General features: G+C 30.9%; 1 protein-coding gene and 1 long non-coding RNA gene across 2 annotated transcripts; both read left to right on the plus strand.

Moving 5' to 3' along the window:
- Nucleotides 1-275: 275 nt before the first annotated feature.
- Nucleotides 276-3,860, plus strand: LOC124830919 (protein SIEVE ELEMENT OCCLUSION B-like). The gene is made up of 7 exons (XM_088097432.1): nt 276-519; nt 611-697; nt 839-1,287; nt 1,379-1,473; nt 1,660-1,790; nt 2,670-3,128; nt 3,227-3,860. Exons 1-7 carry the CDS (start codon nt 328-330, stop codon nt 3,797-3,799), a joined length of 1,986 nt encoding a protein of 661 aa, XP_087953558.1. The 5' UTR covers nt 276-327; the 3' UTR covers nt 3,800-3,860.
- Nucleotides 3,861-7,436: 3,576 nt separating this feature from the next.
- LOC148194620 (uncharacterized) lies at nt 7,437-10,569 on the plus strand. Its single transcript, XR_015781655.1, has 2 exons — nt 7,437-7,760; nt 10,368-10,569. It is a non-coding gene; the product is annotated as an uncharacterized LOC148194620 (long non-coding RNA).
- The last annotated feature ends 4,298 nt before the right edge of the window (nt 10,570-14,867 follow it).

Genomic DNA, 14,867 nt, shown 5'->3' on the forward strand with positions numbered 1-14,867 from the left:
TGGATCATTTATTAACAACTCTATGTTGAAAACGAAATATTAAATTAGAACATAAATTAAATTATTCAATAAAAATTAATAAAAACAATTGTAAAATGGTTTTGCACAATAAAAGTGGTAAACATATCATAGCCCGTAGTGTTAATGAAACCACGGTATCATGTTAGCTAAATTTGTGCCTTGAAAAAAAAGAAGCAGCAATAAACAGCCACGTTTTCGTACTATAAATAGGATAGAGCTTACGACCAATCCTTACACAGCAACAATCGACGAGTCAACAACAAAATCCTTTCTTTTGCTTCCAAACCTTTAAGAACGGACGTAACAATGTCTGCCAAGTCTCTCCTTCAAAATGCTGAGAACGAGCGTAACCCACTAATCATGTCAGATGAGCAGATTTTGGAGCAAATTTACTCAACCCATGTCCACAGTGACACAAAGTTTGATGTGGATTCTCTTTTGAACCTTGTTGAGAATACTCTCAGACGTTCAACCCACATTGTTGACAATGTTGTGCAGGTCACTTTTTTTCTTTCCTCCAAGTTTTTGCTTTACATTTACGTATCCTTCAATTCAAATATCTATGCACTTAATTCATATTTTCTTTCAGGGATCCCATGCAAGCTTGGAGACCATAGATGACAAGATCCCCCAATTCAAATCACCACTCTGTACCCTCAAACAAATTGCTTCTGAGGTAATTCACAGATCTAATTATACAAAATATATACATACATAGTAAAATACAAAAAGTCATGTCAGTGAATAAAATTCATGAAAACATTATGTTTATGAGTAATAGATGATAAACATGACATAGTGAGTGTTGTCGTGGCAGATGGCATGCAAGCTAGCCCCAAATGAGGAAACTGCTCACAAAACAACAATGGCCATACTTAACAAGCTCTCAAAATACGAGTGGGATGCAAAAGCGGTGCTCACACTGGCGGCTTTTGCATTGGAATATAGCGACTTTTGGCTCCTGGCTCAGTATCAACCCACAGACCCTCTTGCCAAATCGGTGGCTATTCTGAAGCGTGTGCCATTGCTCACAAGGCCCGCAGCTCTTCAGAAGCATCGCCAAGCCATTGCTGAGGTCAACAATTTGGTGAAAGCAACTCTGCAAGTGATTGAGGTAATCTTTGAGTTGGAGAAGCTTACCAGTTACGACATAAAGGATCTACCTGCTTTAGGGCTTGCAATAGAGCAAATCCCTGTCGATGTTTACTGGGCTATCATCACCATCGTCTCTGTAGTTACTCAGATTGATTGTCTCATCACTGAATCGTAAGTTACCGTCTTGTTACTTAATGCTTGTTTCTTTCATGTACAACCTTCCCTATTATTTCATTGAATGTATATTTATTGATTGTTTAAGAGAGGACAAACACGAACTGTCTCACTATGGTCAAAAGATCAACATCATACTCAGCAAACTCAGGAAGCAGATCACGCTATGTAGACAGCAGATAGGTTAGCAACTAAACTAATCTTCTGTGCCTTTAATTATTTTCTCACGTTTTGCCTAATAGCTAATATTTGCTTTTGATCTTTTCCGAAAAAAATGTGCTTTTGATTCAAACCTATATAACTGATGTAATAAAAGGCATGGAGTAGTGAAGGACACACTAACTAGAGGATTTTTCTGTATTGTTTCAGATGAGGCAGAGTATCATCGCAAGCTTAAAAGGCTTTTCCAAAGTCCCACTGAAATAATTGAAGTGTTAAAGGTTCTGATTTTCAACAAGGATGCTCCTCAGCCTCTGTTTCATGGCGCTACCAAGACCACGGTTCGTTATTTCTTGTTTAGGTTATACTTGATTTAAAATAAACGTACGTCAAGGCACATTTTAAATTTTTAAGACATAAAATAAAGAAAAAAAGGTACTTTTTATAACTCTTCTATCTTCCATTCATTTAAAACAAGTGGAAAATTTGTCCATCAGAAAGAAAGAAAATGATTGTGACATTTTTGCTTAAGTCAATATTGTGCTCTCTAAGTTATAATAGGATCAAAGAAGGGTAATTTGGACCACCATAATCAGGCTGAAATGCATAAAATCGTACAAACTATAGAAAGGGACACAACTATCTCTTAAGATGGAGACCAAAATTATATAAATATATATATATATAAGTATCAAAATTTATATGAAATGTTTTTTTTTCAAATGATCTAACTTATTGACAATATATTTACATGAAATATATTAAATACTTTAAAAAAACACTTAATTAATTAGAAGTCCCTAATAAATTTTGGACATTTTTAATGAAGTCTTATTTGATTTTTATTTGCCAATTAAATATTCACATTTTTTTTCTATTTCTTAATTGAATTATTACTGTTTAATTTGTTTGTTAATTTGTTGAGGTAACTGTTATTTTGTCCTAGTCATTTTGATTTCTTAACTCCAGCTTTAAGAAAAAAAATATAAAATTATATAGTTAATATAAAATGATATTGTTAATGTAAAACTTTTAATGTTTTTTTATTGTTTTCATAATAAAATATATTACCAATAACGATCACATTAATGATGGAGACTCTTACAATCCTTTGATAACGTAGATAATGATATAGAGATTGATTATGTGGATAATGGACAGAGCATGTCTTATTATTCCATATTATAGTTCCTAATGATGATTCATTTTTTGCTTGGTAGGTGGAGATGACTGTGCTAAAAAAGAAGAACGTGTACCTGTTTATTTCTTCCCTAGACATCACGGAAGAAGAGATTTCAGTACTGCGACCTGTTTATGATTCGATTAAAACTAAGGAGAATTATAAGATTGTGTGGATTCCTATTGTGGAGGCATGGACCGAGCAGCTGCGCAAGAAATTTGAGGTTTTGAAAAGCAAGATGCCATGGTACGTGGTGCAGTACTCTGGAATCATAGCAGGATACAAGTACATTAAGGAGGAATGGCACTTCAAAAAGAATCCTATGGTTGTGGTGTTAAGCCCTCAAGGGAAGGTGCAACACTCCAACGCATTCCATTTGATTCAGTCTCATGGAACCAGGGCTTTCCCGTTTACAACTTTCAGTGAACAACAAATAAACAACGAAATCAATTGGGTTGGCTCTGTAGTAGGAAACATTCATCCCATCATAAACGGCTGGGTAAAATATATTCATTTCTCACAAAAGTACAAGATTTTATCATAATTCAACAGTATTTGTTTAAACTGTGATGTGATGTACGATACTTGTATGAACAGGTGGAAGGGCAGAAGTACATTTTGTTCTATGGAGGGAAGGACAAAGAATGGATCCAACAGTTCAGTAAGTACGCGAGTGCCCTTGCAAACGATGTGGCTGTAAAGGAGGCAAAGATTTCCATAGAGTTGTTTTGTGTGGAAAAGGAAGACAAAAGCCTGGCGAAGCGGTTTTGGAGTGGCATAGAGAGTTTGTTTGTGACTAAAGTTCAAAAGCCAGTTGATGCAGTGACCCAAGAAGTTCAAAAGATGCTTTCCTACAAGAATGAAAGCGGTTGGGCTCTCCTCAGTAAAGGGCCATCTGTGGTGACGAGTGGCCATGGAATCGTAGTCTTGAAGACAGTAGCGGAGTTTGAGAAATGGAAAGAAGGCATAAAAAAGGACTTTGGGTTATCCTTCAAAGAGTACCATGCGAAGATTGCGGCCACCACTCACCGTTGCTCACACCTTGAGATTCCTAATGTTGCAGGAAAGTTACCAGAGACCATCAAGTGCCCAGATTGTCCTAGGGTTATGGAGATTTTCATCAGCTATAAGTGCTGCCACAATGAGAATACCGCCAATGCCATAAAATAGATTCAATGGGACTGCCTTGTTTTGTCAACGTGAGAGAGAGAGTGTGTGTATGAATACCTGATCCGTCCATCCTTTAGGATCACGTCCTACTTTCTTTATTAAAATAAAGATCTCTCTCTGTATCAAGATAAAAAAAAGTGTCTTAAAGTTATGCTTTCTATGGAGCTTAATCATATCTTGCATTCAATTAAGTCTCCTATATTGTATTGCTGTGTGTAATACAAATTTCCTGTCATTATTTTCATGATATTCTTGGAACACGTTATATTCTTTTCATACAAATAATTTTTATATGTGCAAAAGAAAAAAAAAAAAAAAGAAAAAACAACCCAAGATAACATGAAATGAACATAAAAAATTTATATGTCAAAATATCGTTATTCATTTTCGTGTGTGATGACTTCATTTACTAAATTACTTACTTTAACACCACTTTTTACTTTTTTTTCATAAAATAATAATACTATAATACACTTTTACATTTATTTAACACATATTACAAGAGTAAAATAGTAAAAAAAATATAAACTTTTGTATTGTTTAAAAAAAAGTAAATAAATATAGTGTCAAATAAAGATAAAATATTTAAGTATGTCAAAAAAATTTTAGTCTTTTTTACAAGTGTTTAGGGTTTAAGAATTTTTCTTGGGCGTATATAACTCTCATTATTATTTTATTCTTATAATACGTTGTGAAATAAATATAATAAATCTCAAAATATCATTACCCTATGTTCTACTTTTTACTTTTCTTTTATAAATATAATTTTTTATAACTATTTTACCTCTGTATTAATTGTCAGATAATTGTTAAATGGTATGAAATAATTTTTTTCTTTTCTTTTTTTTCATTCCTGCACTTGACTATCTAGCACTTTTTCTATATTTTGTTTGAGCTTGTTTAATATTGGATCTGCTATGTTTAACGTCTTTATTTTGGGTCCAGCTATTAAGTCAACTAACTAAAGATGGTGGACTCCTTCCTTTTTCAACTGTTCACCAACACTAGAGTGTTTTACGACTAAACAAACATCATGAAATAAATGTTTAACTTTTCTTGTTTTATTGAATTGGCAACCATGACTTGCTATTGAGCTTTAAGGTATGTATGTTATATTTAGTAAGACATCGGTCAACTTTTGTATAAGAATTGTTGATTTTAAGCTTTGTTTAGAAATATAATGGTAGTGATGTATTATTAAATAAAACGAATTCTTACTATTATCATTAATATGTTTATTTTTTAAGCAAAAGTCTTTAGTTTAAAATGAAACACCAATTTTTTTTAGCCTATCCATCGTTCAATTAATCATAACGTCTCTCTATTAGTTATTTAGCTAACACGTATGTAATTAAGATAAATTTAGGAACAAGTTTTTATCAAAATATAAACATTAATATGGGAGGATATATATATTTTTATTTAAATACTAAATATTTAAAATTTTATTGAGATTTATTTTAAAGAGTTGTTTTTTATATTAAAAATGTTATTGTGGAAAATAATGAAATTACCATATACTAAGTTGTATATTTTATTAATTAGATATCTTTTTATTATTATTATAATATCTTAATTATTTATATAAATTTTAAGAGAAAAAATATAAAATATAATTAAATAATTTATACTTCTGCATATGAAGTATATGTTTCTTCTATTTTTTATTTATACGAAGGCGCATTACTTAAATTTGGGATAAAATAAAATTTTCTTGATATGTTAAGTCAAAGAACTTATAACTCAATGTTATTTCTTCAGTAAAAAAAATTGAATTAATGTTATTGAATAAAATTTATAATGAGATATACCAGTAATTTAGTATACTCTGTAGCTTTTTTTTTCTAAAATGAATTTAAAATGAGGTAATTATCACTGTAAGAAAATAATTGAATGTAAGTAATTTTAGAAACAAAAAAAATAATTAGACACTATATTCATTAATTTAGATATTATTTTATAAATTAAATGTTATTAGTATTTAAAATGGTCTTTATAAATAAAAGATTATAATTTATTTATGAATTATAATCTAAATTGATCTCTAATATTAATTATCATAATTTTATTTAACAAAAAAATGAGTGTTAAATTAATTAGAAATCAATTTAAAATCAAGAATAATAAAGAGTTAAAATCTTTAAAATTATTAATTATTTTAATCTCTAAAATTATTTATTATTTAATGATTTTTTTTAGTTAAATTTTACATTCATAAGGTTTCACTCTCATATGAGTCTGCATGTCTTTGTGACTTTTTCTCTAAAACTTCAGTGACTCTGGAACATTGTCTTTGTACCGCTGATAATGCTCAACTTACAGGTAACTTTAGGGTTTCCATCACTCACCATCATCACCTCCATTGTCTCTTGTCAAATTGATTGTGTTAAGAATCCAAATGTGAGTTTAAGTCCCACGTTGGATAGAAATGAGAAAGTAGAGCATTATATAAAGATAAAAGACTCATTAATCTATTATATTAAGGTTTTGGACAGAGAATGATGTCAATCTCTTATATGGTTGGACTCGTATTTCATTTGGTATTGTGTCTCCTAAGTAAATCTACTCCTTGATAGACCCACCATGTCTTCACTCGTGTCCTCCTTGCCCATGTTCTTCTCCAAATTGATTTTATTCATTTTGTTATCAAAACCCTAATTTAAGTATTGGTATATATTAATGCTTAATAAGTCACAAATAGAGTGAAGTAATAGAAATATGAATTAGATTTGAGAGAGTGTCAGAAAATCAAATGTGATTTTAAGTTTCACATCACAAATACAGTGAAGTAATAGAAATATGGATTGAATTTGAGAGTATTGAAAAATCAAATGTGTTTTTAAGTTTCACGTAAAGTAACGTGAAAAAATGAATTCCATATAATATATATATATATATATATATATATATATATATATATATATATATATATATATATATATATATATGAAAGATTCATAAACTTGTTTGTCTTACACGTTTAAGTTGGACTAATTGTATTGTTTATTTAGTTAACTTTCTCTCTATAAAATATCAAAACTAATGGATAGTTTTAGTGAGTGACTCATACAAATATAATATAAATTTTTTATATTAAAAATATTTTTGACAAGAGACACCATAAATTTATTTTATAAATTTTGAGTTAGAAACAGTGTAAATCCATTAAGTAGATTGGATTCAGATTTTGTGTTGATCATCCAATGAACCCCTCTCTAAAGTCACATAAGTTTGAGTATTAGGCCAGCTTTTTGATGGAATAATTCCTAATCGCTATGTTTTGTTTGGAGCAAATAGAATAAAAAAGAAAACACTTTTGTATGAAATTGGGAAAATATTAACTTAGTTTGGTCAAAGAAAAGAAAAGTCCCCCATGTTGCATCGTATTTCTAGAGATAGAGGGATTTCATCCTAAACACGATGTTTTTTTGTAATCAATTTATCTTTAGTTGAATGATCTAAAAATGTGTAGTGGTAGTAAATGGTGTCTAGCAAGAAGCCAGTATGTAATCCCTAACAAAAATAAGAAAGCTGAGTTGAGTGAAATATGGTTAATATATGTATTGATTTAAAGGATTGCTTTTACAACTATCCAACAATTAGATGTGCAGTAATGAAAAAAGCATCATGTCAGGAAGGTTTCACTCTTGATGGTTTCCCATCTGAGTTACTAGTGATTTTCTTTTGTTTGAAATATTAAACATGTAAGAACTTTGTTTTTATACTTTGTCTTTTTATAAAAACTAATAAAATAAATAAATAATTAAATAAATAATTGGGTAAGAGCTGCTGAGTGGGATGTCTGTTTAGTCACAGAGAAACACTGTTTCATCATAGACTAAACAGAGAATCTGAGAGGCACCAAATCATGAGGTGAACTACAGAGAAAAGTCAAGAAGCCACTGAAGAGGAGAAGTGGAAGATGCAGTGAAGATAAAGCTTCAAGAGGTAGCTTCTAGAGGTAGGCCACTAAGTCTAAGATTTGAGGTTGTTATTTATTGTTTGGGATGTTAATATTATGAGCGGAAAAGAGGACGTTTCTTTTAACACTTTTTCATCACATATACACTTCCCTGCATCACTACTCCATTGCTCATTTCATATCACACAGAACACTGGGATACAAATTAATTCCAGGAAAACACAGTTCAAAACACATTTCATTGATACAACTCTTAACATAATTCACTTACAGAACTTATCACACACGCTTAGTTTCAACCGTTACCTCCCACCATACACCAAACATGAAACCCACCACCGTGGACATCACCAACTCACTGTTCCGAATCGCCACAGCTGCCACCCCCTCACTGTTACCTCTCTGCCACCTCAATCATCAACCATTATTCATATCTATGCATCGCCATAACCATCCTTGCACCCACGGCTACTGCCAACAACCACTGTATCGGCCATTCATCCAAACCTGCAAATGAACAAACCAGCACAACCTTCCTCCATCACCACCTCCCTCACAAAGCAACATTGCCGTCATCAACCTCTAACCATTTCTTCTAATCATCTCAACGCCTTCATCTTCTTCCTCACCAAATATTGCTCACGCACATAGCAACCCACCGTGCAATCAATAACGGCAGAAAAAGGGACTGGGTCGTTTTCAGAGTTAGGACTCGATCGGTGAGGAGATGGGAGGGCTTGGCGCTTTGCGCATCCGCTCGCAACGCCCGTCGTCGGTGGCGACGACGCCAGTCCTCTCGTGCCAGTAGCAGCGGCGGCGAGGAGCCGGAGAAGAAGGTGGAGGAGGATCGCCGCTTTCGAAGGGAGAGAAGGTGGATCTGAAACCGTGACCAGCGGCGGTCGGGGTGGCGTTGCCGGCGAAGTTTCGGACCAGGTTGAAGGTCCTCTCGCGGTGGTCGGTCTGGCAGAAGCGGCTTGCGTAGTGGAGGAAGATCCTTGCTTTGGGTGGTCGTCTTCGAAGCGAGAAAGAAAAGGGGAGAGCTTCCCGCGCGCGAAGAGGAGAAAGGGAGCTTGGAGCGACGACCGGTGAGGGACTTGGCAGTGGCACGGCCGAACTGACGACGGACTAACGGTGACCCGCGGTGGCCGGTCTAGCAGAGGCGGCAGCGTGCGGAGATGACTCCCTCGGGTTTTTCTTGGCTGGGAGAAGATAGACGTGATTGTGTTTGTGTGAAATGGAAGAATGAAGAGAAGGGAAATGAACCCCTAATGTGCTGAAGAGATTTTGGGCCAAGAAATAAAATATTAAAACTAAAAAGAATTTTATCTGCACCTCCGATTTCATGTTTCACACCCCCTTTTTGTTTGAACTTAAGCCCACTCTGTGCAAACAGAATAAAATAAAATAATAATAATAAAAAAAAAAGGTAAGGGAAAAGAAATGGGCTTAAGCATACTATTTCTGGATGCGTCTATAATTTCATCTTTACACCCCAGCCAGTATAAAAAGGTTTTAGCCCAAACTAAGGAGCCTCAATTTTACTCTGCACCGCTAGCTGTACCTCTTCACCCATATTCGTATTGAACTATTTTATTGCTTTAATTATTTATAATTAGTTTTATTTTTTTTTGTTTTATTTTTATTTTTATTTGTTGATTTTGTTTATTTCCTGCATTTTAAGTAAAATAGGATAAATCACAAAAATACAAAATATTCAAAATATCAAAATATCAAATCATAAATCAATGATTTTGAGGTAGAACTACGTAAGCCTTGATTCTCTACTGGAAATAGAGATACGTAGGAGCAAGGCAGTGCCTTGTCAGGTTCTTTCCTCCCAAAAATCTAAATGTTTCATCAACACCCAAATTATGATCTCTGTAGTACACGTGATGTACTAGTGTTCGTCTATAGCCTATAACATTTCGGTATCTGATGGATCGTGTGTTTTGATTTGCTCATTATGTGTTCACTTGATGTTTTATTCATGCTAGTATACTATTTGATTGAATTATTCTATGTTGTTTTAAAGGATGTCTGTATGCATCATCATGTGAGTAATAAAGTGTGGTTCTACAAGTAAAGTTAATAGACGTAATTCCATGAATCTCTAGTGAGGTCATGGTGGTGAATGTTATTGGACGTAATTCCATGATCTTCAAGGAGAGGATACATGGTGGTGCCCTTATTGTGTATGGAATGATTGCATGGTAGCTCAGTCTTGGGGGTTATCCTGAAGCTCCAATGGTCAGTCATTCTCAAGTAGAGAGGATTGAACCATGTGGTGAGGAGTAGCAGGAGGTCCTAGTCTTGGAGGCTTCCAGTATGCTCCAAGGTGAGTGATAACGGATTAACCTCGTGAGTGTGGTAGGGCGGGGAGCCCAAGTTTCATAAGCCACCACGAGTGCATGACCCGCCATAGCTCGGCAATCATTCCAGTCCGGACGAGTCAAGTATCAAGTGTATCAAGTTAAGGGAAAAGAGTAACAAGTTATGTGTATAGTGTGATTCATCAGTATGTATTTGCATGTGGTGTGTGCTTGGGATAATATGATCTTGTATATCCAGTTACTCTTATAATATGTGTATGTGTTTTAACTGGGAATGTGTTTATTTGGCGATGATCATCCACTTGGATGTGAGCAGATGGCGAAGAGGTTCGTTTGGAGGCAGCATTGGAGAGAGTTAGCTGTGCCGCTTAGTCGTTTTAGATATTATATTGGTTATTGGTAAGTTGAAATACTCTTCTACGTTAAGTTTAAAAATTCTGTAACTAAATAAGGATGAATGTAATCCGTAATATCCTTAACTACTTTCACATATTATGCATTGATGACGTCTTATTTTATATGCATGACGTATATAATTTGGGACGTTACAAAACATAATTACATATGCTTGCTAGAAAAATAGTTTTTTGCTATTATAAGTGTCCCAGGCACCCTGATCGTCAATTTATGTTGCTTTGTGGTCCGATGTTTAGGTCAAATTTCTTCTCTTCCTTCCTTCAATTAAGAGAAAAGGTATTTTAAATAAAATAGATAATTGAAATATTGGTTACAAAATTAATGATAAATAATTAATAATTTTATTTTTAAATTAAAAAAATTCTAAAATGTATTTTAAATAATTTTTTATGATTTTAAGTTTTTCATCATTGTTAAATTATAATAAAATATGATATATTTTGTATTGTCAAAATATAAAAAAATATTGTAAAATAAGATTAAATTTTATAGCGATTTTCAACTGATATTAATTTTTTATTTTCTACCAACAAACTTAACATTTATCACAAACTACTTTTAATATATGAAATCTTGACAATTATTTTTAATTCTTAAAATTTTTATTTGTGATAGCAATTTTAATATTTACAAATATAATAAGTTTTGTAATGATTAGAAATGAGAACGTCGGATGTTTAAAAAATATTTAAAAATATAAATAAATTAATTTTAACTTAATAAAATATAAATTATATTTTTATTTTTGTTTTTTGCTAACAGTGATTATCGCATATATATATATATATATATATATATATATATATATATATATATATATATATATATATATATAATATGATATATGATTATAAACAAATATTAAAATATGTATACTCGTTATACACGAATAATAAATATACGTGAAAATTAATTGAAAATTTTGGATAATCACATGGTTTTCTTTTTTTTTTCTGTTAATTAATTACTTAGTAGTAAAACATAAATGAAAGAGGTGGAAGAAAATAGTGTCCATAATACAATTGGTGTACATGTATTATCGGACTACCTATGTACTAGCATAGAAAAGATATTTTTGTTTATACCATTAGAAAAAATATTTAAATAAAAAAAAGTAAGAATAGATTATGTAAATAGTATATGAATGCTAAAAGTGTACGTTTTTTAAATGATTTCAACCTAAGAAGTTAAACGTAAGTGTATAATTATCTATTATTAAAATTTAAATGAATTCAGTCCTTTTGAATTAATATGTATAAATATAATCAATTAAACCACGATTTCTACTACTTTAAAAAAATAATATAATAAAATGATATTGACAGTGACAAGAAAAGATTATTTCTATTAGTGCGCTAATCTAATAATTTTGCGTGTACACTAATTATATGATGAGTAACCCACTTACTATTATACAAAAGAAATGTTCCTATCTAAACTTGATAAATTCTTTTATTAAGTTGAAATAATGTCATCCTAGATATTGTATGCAGCTCGAAGGTTTACTTTTAAATATTTAGTACAATGGTATATCTAAATTCAGATTTAAATTTATTATTAAGTTAAAGTACTCTATTGCTGTATGATTTCAGTAATTTAAGAAAAAAATGTAAATTTTGTTAAGTTATGCTTGATACAATTTTATTTTCTTGAGATATATTCTGTTAAAACAGAAATTAAAAAAAATTATATTATTTTCTATTTTCAAGCTTTTTAAAGTTAACATATATTAAATAAAAAAATTCAATTTTACTTAAATTTAAAGTAATCAACATAAATTTATTTTTATTGATAAATTTTTTTTTATTGATAAAAAAGACAAAAGTTTGTGACTTATACATATTAATCTTATAATTTGATAATGTTTTTATTTTATTTTCAGAAGTTATTTTAAGTATCATTGTGTTGCAAGACAATTACAAAACCATGATCCTTGAAATAGAAAAGTTAGTGAGATACTCGGCTTAAGAAGTTAGTAAGAGTTTACAATAATATTTTAGATTATGTTATTCAAAGAGAAAGTTAGGTGAATAAATTTGTATAAAATTAAAAAAATAGCTGAATTTATAACTTCCTTTCTCGGCAAAACGAAAATTCCTTTCTGTTTTATCACTTTTAAAGACTTTTTTATTAAAATAGAACTAGCTTAGCTGCTCTTTTTTAAGATGTGAATAAATTATAAGAGTTGAGCAAACCCAAACCTAGTAACTTGAAAATAACTTTTTCTATTGAGGCTCAGAGCTGCCTGCATGGGGTCACTGTCACCCACCCACATGCACGAGAAAATCCCAAAAATTTGAACAACTCATGAACTTTGAAAAACAGCGCAATAAAATAAAATGTCATTGCAAAGTTTAGGTGTTGTTCTATTTAACAACGACAATCCATAATTATAAATTATTATAAATTGAAAATAATGTGAATATTTTTATGCGAATGTAGCTTACGTCTCCTCCCTTTAGTATCGAATATATTAAATAAACTCTGTAATATTAAAACAAAACTAGTTTAACAAAAGTGGTTAAACAATGGTTACAAATACCTCAGTTTTTTATGTGTTGAAGCTACTTAAAAATGATTAGAAATGGAAAACTAATGTAAGGGAAGCAAAAATCTATACCTACCACCTTTATGCACATCATGTGCTGATAAAGTTTAGACGTTCATGTGTAAGAGCACAATGAAGTTGACACGTGCACATCCCCTTTTGATCGATTTTGCAACACAAAAAAAACAATTCTCTCACCCACAGATAGAAACAGTGATGAACCGAACACGATGATTCAACGAAACAAGACATCATAACCAAACATCCAAACTATGAAGACGTTGTGTTGAATGATCGATGTATACGACAGCTAAACATGGCCTAAAAATGATTAAAAAAATATTGAACGAAAGAAAAGGTGAAATGCTGCCACACCGCATACAGTTAGCTACCCAATAATACAATATTTCTACATATACATTCCTTTTCTTTTCTTTTCTTTTCTTTTCTTTCTTTCATCAACTTCTATGAAGCATGCACGATTGTTTACCTATTTTTAAACATGGGATAAAGCTTAACTAACAAAAATACAGAATATGCATGATCAACAGGTACACAACTAATTTTACAATAATAGGAGAGAGAAAAAAACAATATAAGGTGAATTAGAGCTAAATATTCCATGAAGACCCGTAGGCAGAGATTGAACCATCCCTCAACAAACATTCAGCACAACCATTCCGTTACCTTAACATATACTGATTCTGATAAGTGACATTAACATAAATTTACATTCCTTGCAACGAACATTTTAGTCTTTAACAAAATAGGGACACAAATGAAACACCTTTTAAGGAAAAACAACGAATGGTGGATATTAGTGAGTAAACCTTAAATCAGTTATCATGAGTAAAAGTGCAATGTTCAATGTTTAACAATATTTTTTTTTTAAATAATTGCTATACGAATAGTACCATATAGTTCTTAGACAAACATAAGTAAATGTTATTTAAAAACATTAACAAAAGAAATTATAAAGGCGATTTCTTTAAAAAAAATATTAGTATGGTGAATTGTAACACCTATAAAATCAAGTTAAAAATTTATTTTAATGATCTCAATATATTTAAGTAGTATTGTGTAAAATACCTGTATATATGTCACATTGCAAAACCTTAAACCTTATAATCGACAAATTTTAGATAAATAATTTATTTAAACAATAATATATTGTGTGTGCTCCATGCTAATAAAATGGCATGGGTCCATAATCTAGTTCGAAGGGGAAATAATTCAAGGTCATTGAATAGGTTATATTTCTGATATTTTTCTTACACAATTATTACGGAATACATCCATATAAAGGTACGTGTATTATCCACTAAATCTTCAAATTAGTCATTAAGATTGAATAAACTATCAATTTTTCTATAGAATAAAGTATCACTTTAATTATTAAAATTATAAGGTAACCCATAAAACTTTAAAAATATTATATAAATTTGTACAATTAAAAGTACTCACATTTAGTATTGACATATATTAGTCACTAACCTTATAGTCGCTAAATTTAATACGTTAAAATTGCGGTAGTCTTCAACATAAAATAACAAGGACTAACGTGACTAACAAATCTTAATTTTAAAAAAATATATGACATTTCTCTAATTCTATGGACCACTGTATTAGTGTCTCATTATTTCTTGAACTAAAATATTAAATATAAGCTTTATTTTATTTTTATTAATAGTGTATAAAACCTTTTTAAAATAAAAAATATTGTGTTAATATTTTATTTACGAAAAAAAAAGTTATTTAGTTTACTTTTTCTACTTTATTCTGTAAAGTTAATTCACATGAAAATAAACTTAAGTGAGTGATGCTTTACAAAAGAAAAAATGTGGAACACTT

This window comes from Vigna umbellata, chromosome 8 (assembly GCF_029865625.1).
Source record: "Vigna umbellata cultivar VRB3 chromosome 8, Vumbellata_1.0, whole genome shotgun sequence".
Classification (NCBI taxonomy): Eukaryota; Viridiplantae; Streptophyta; class Magnoliopsida; order Fabales; family Fabaceae; genus Vigna; species Vigna umbellata.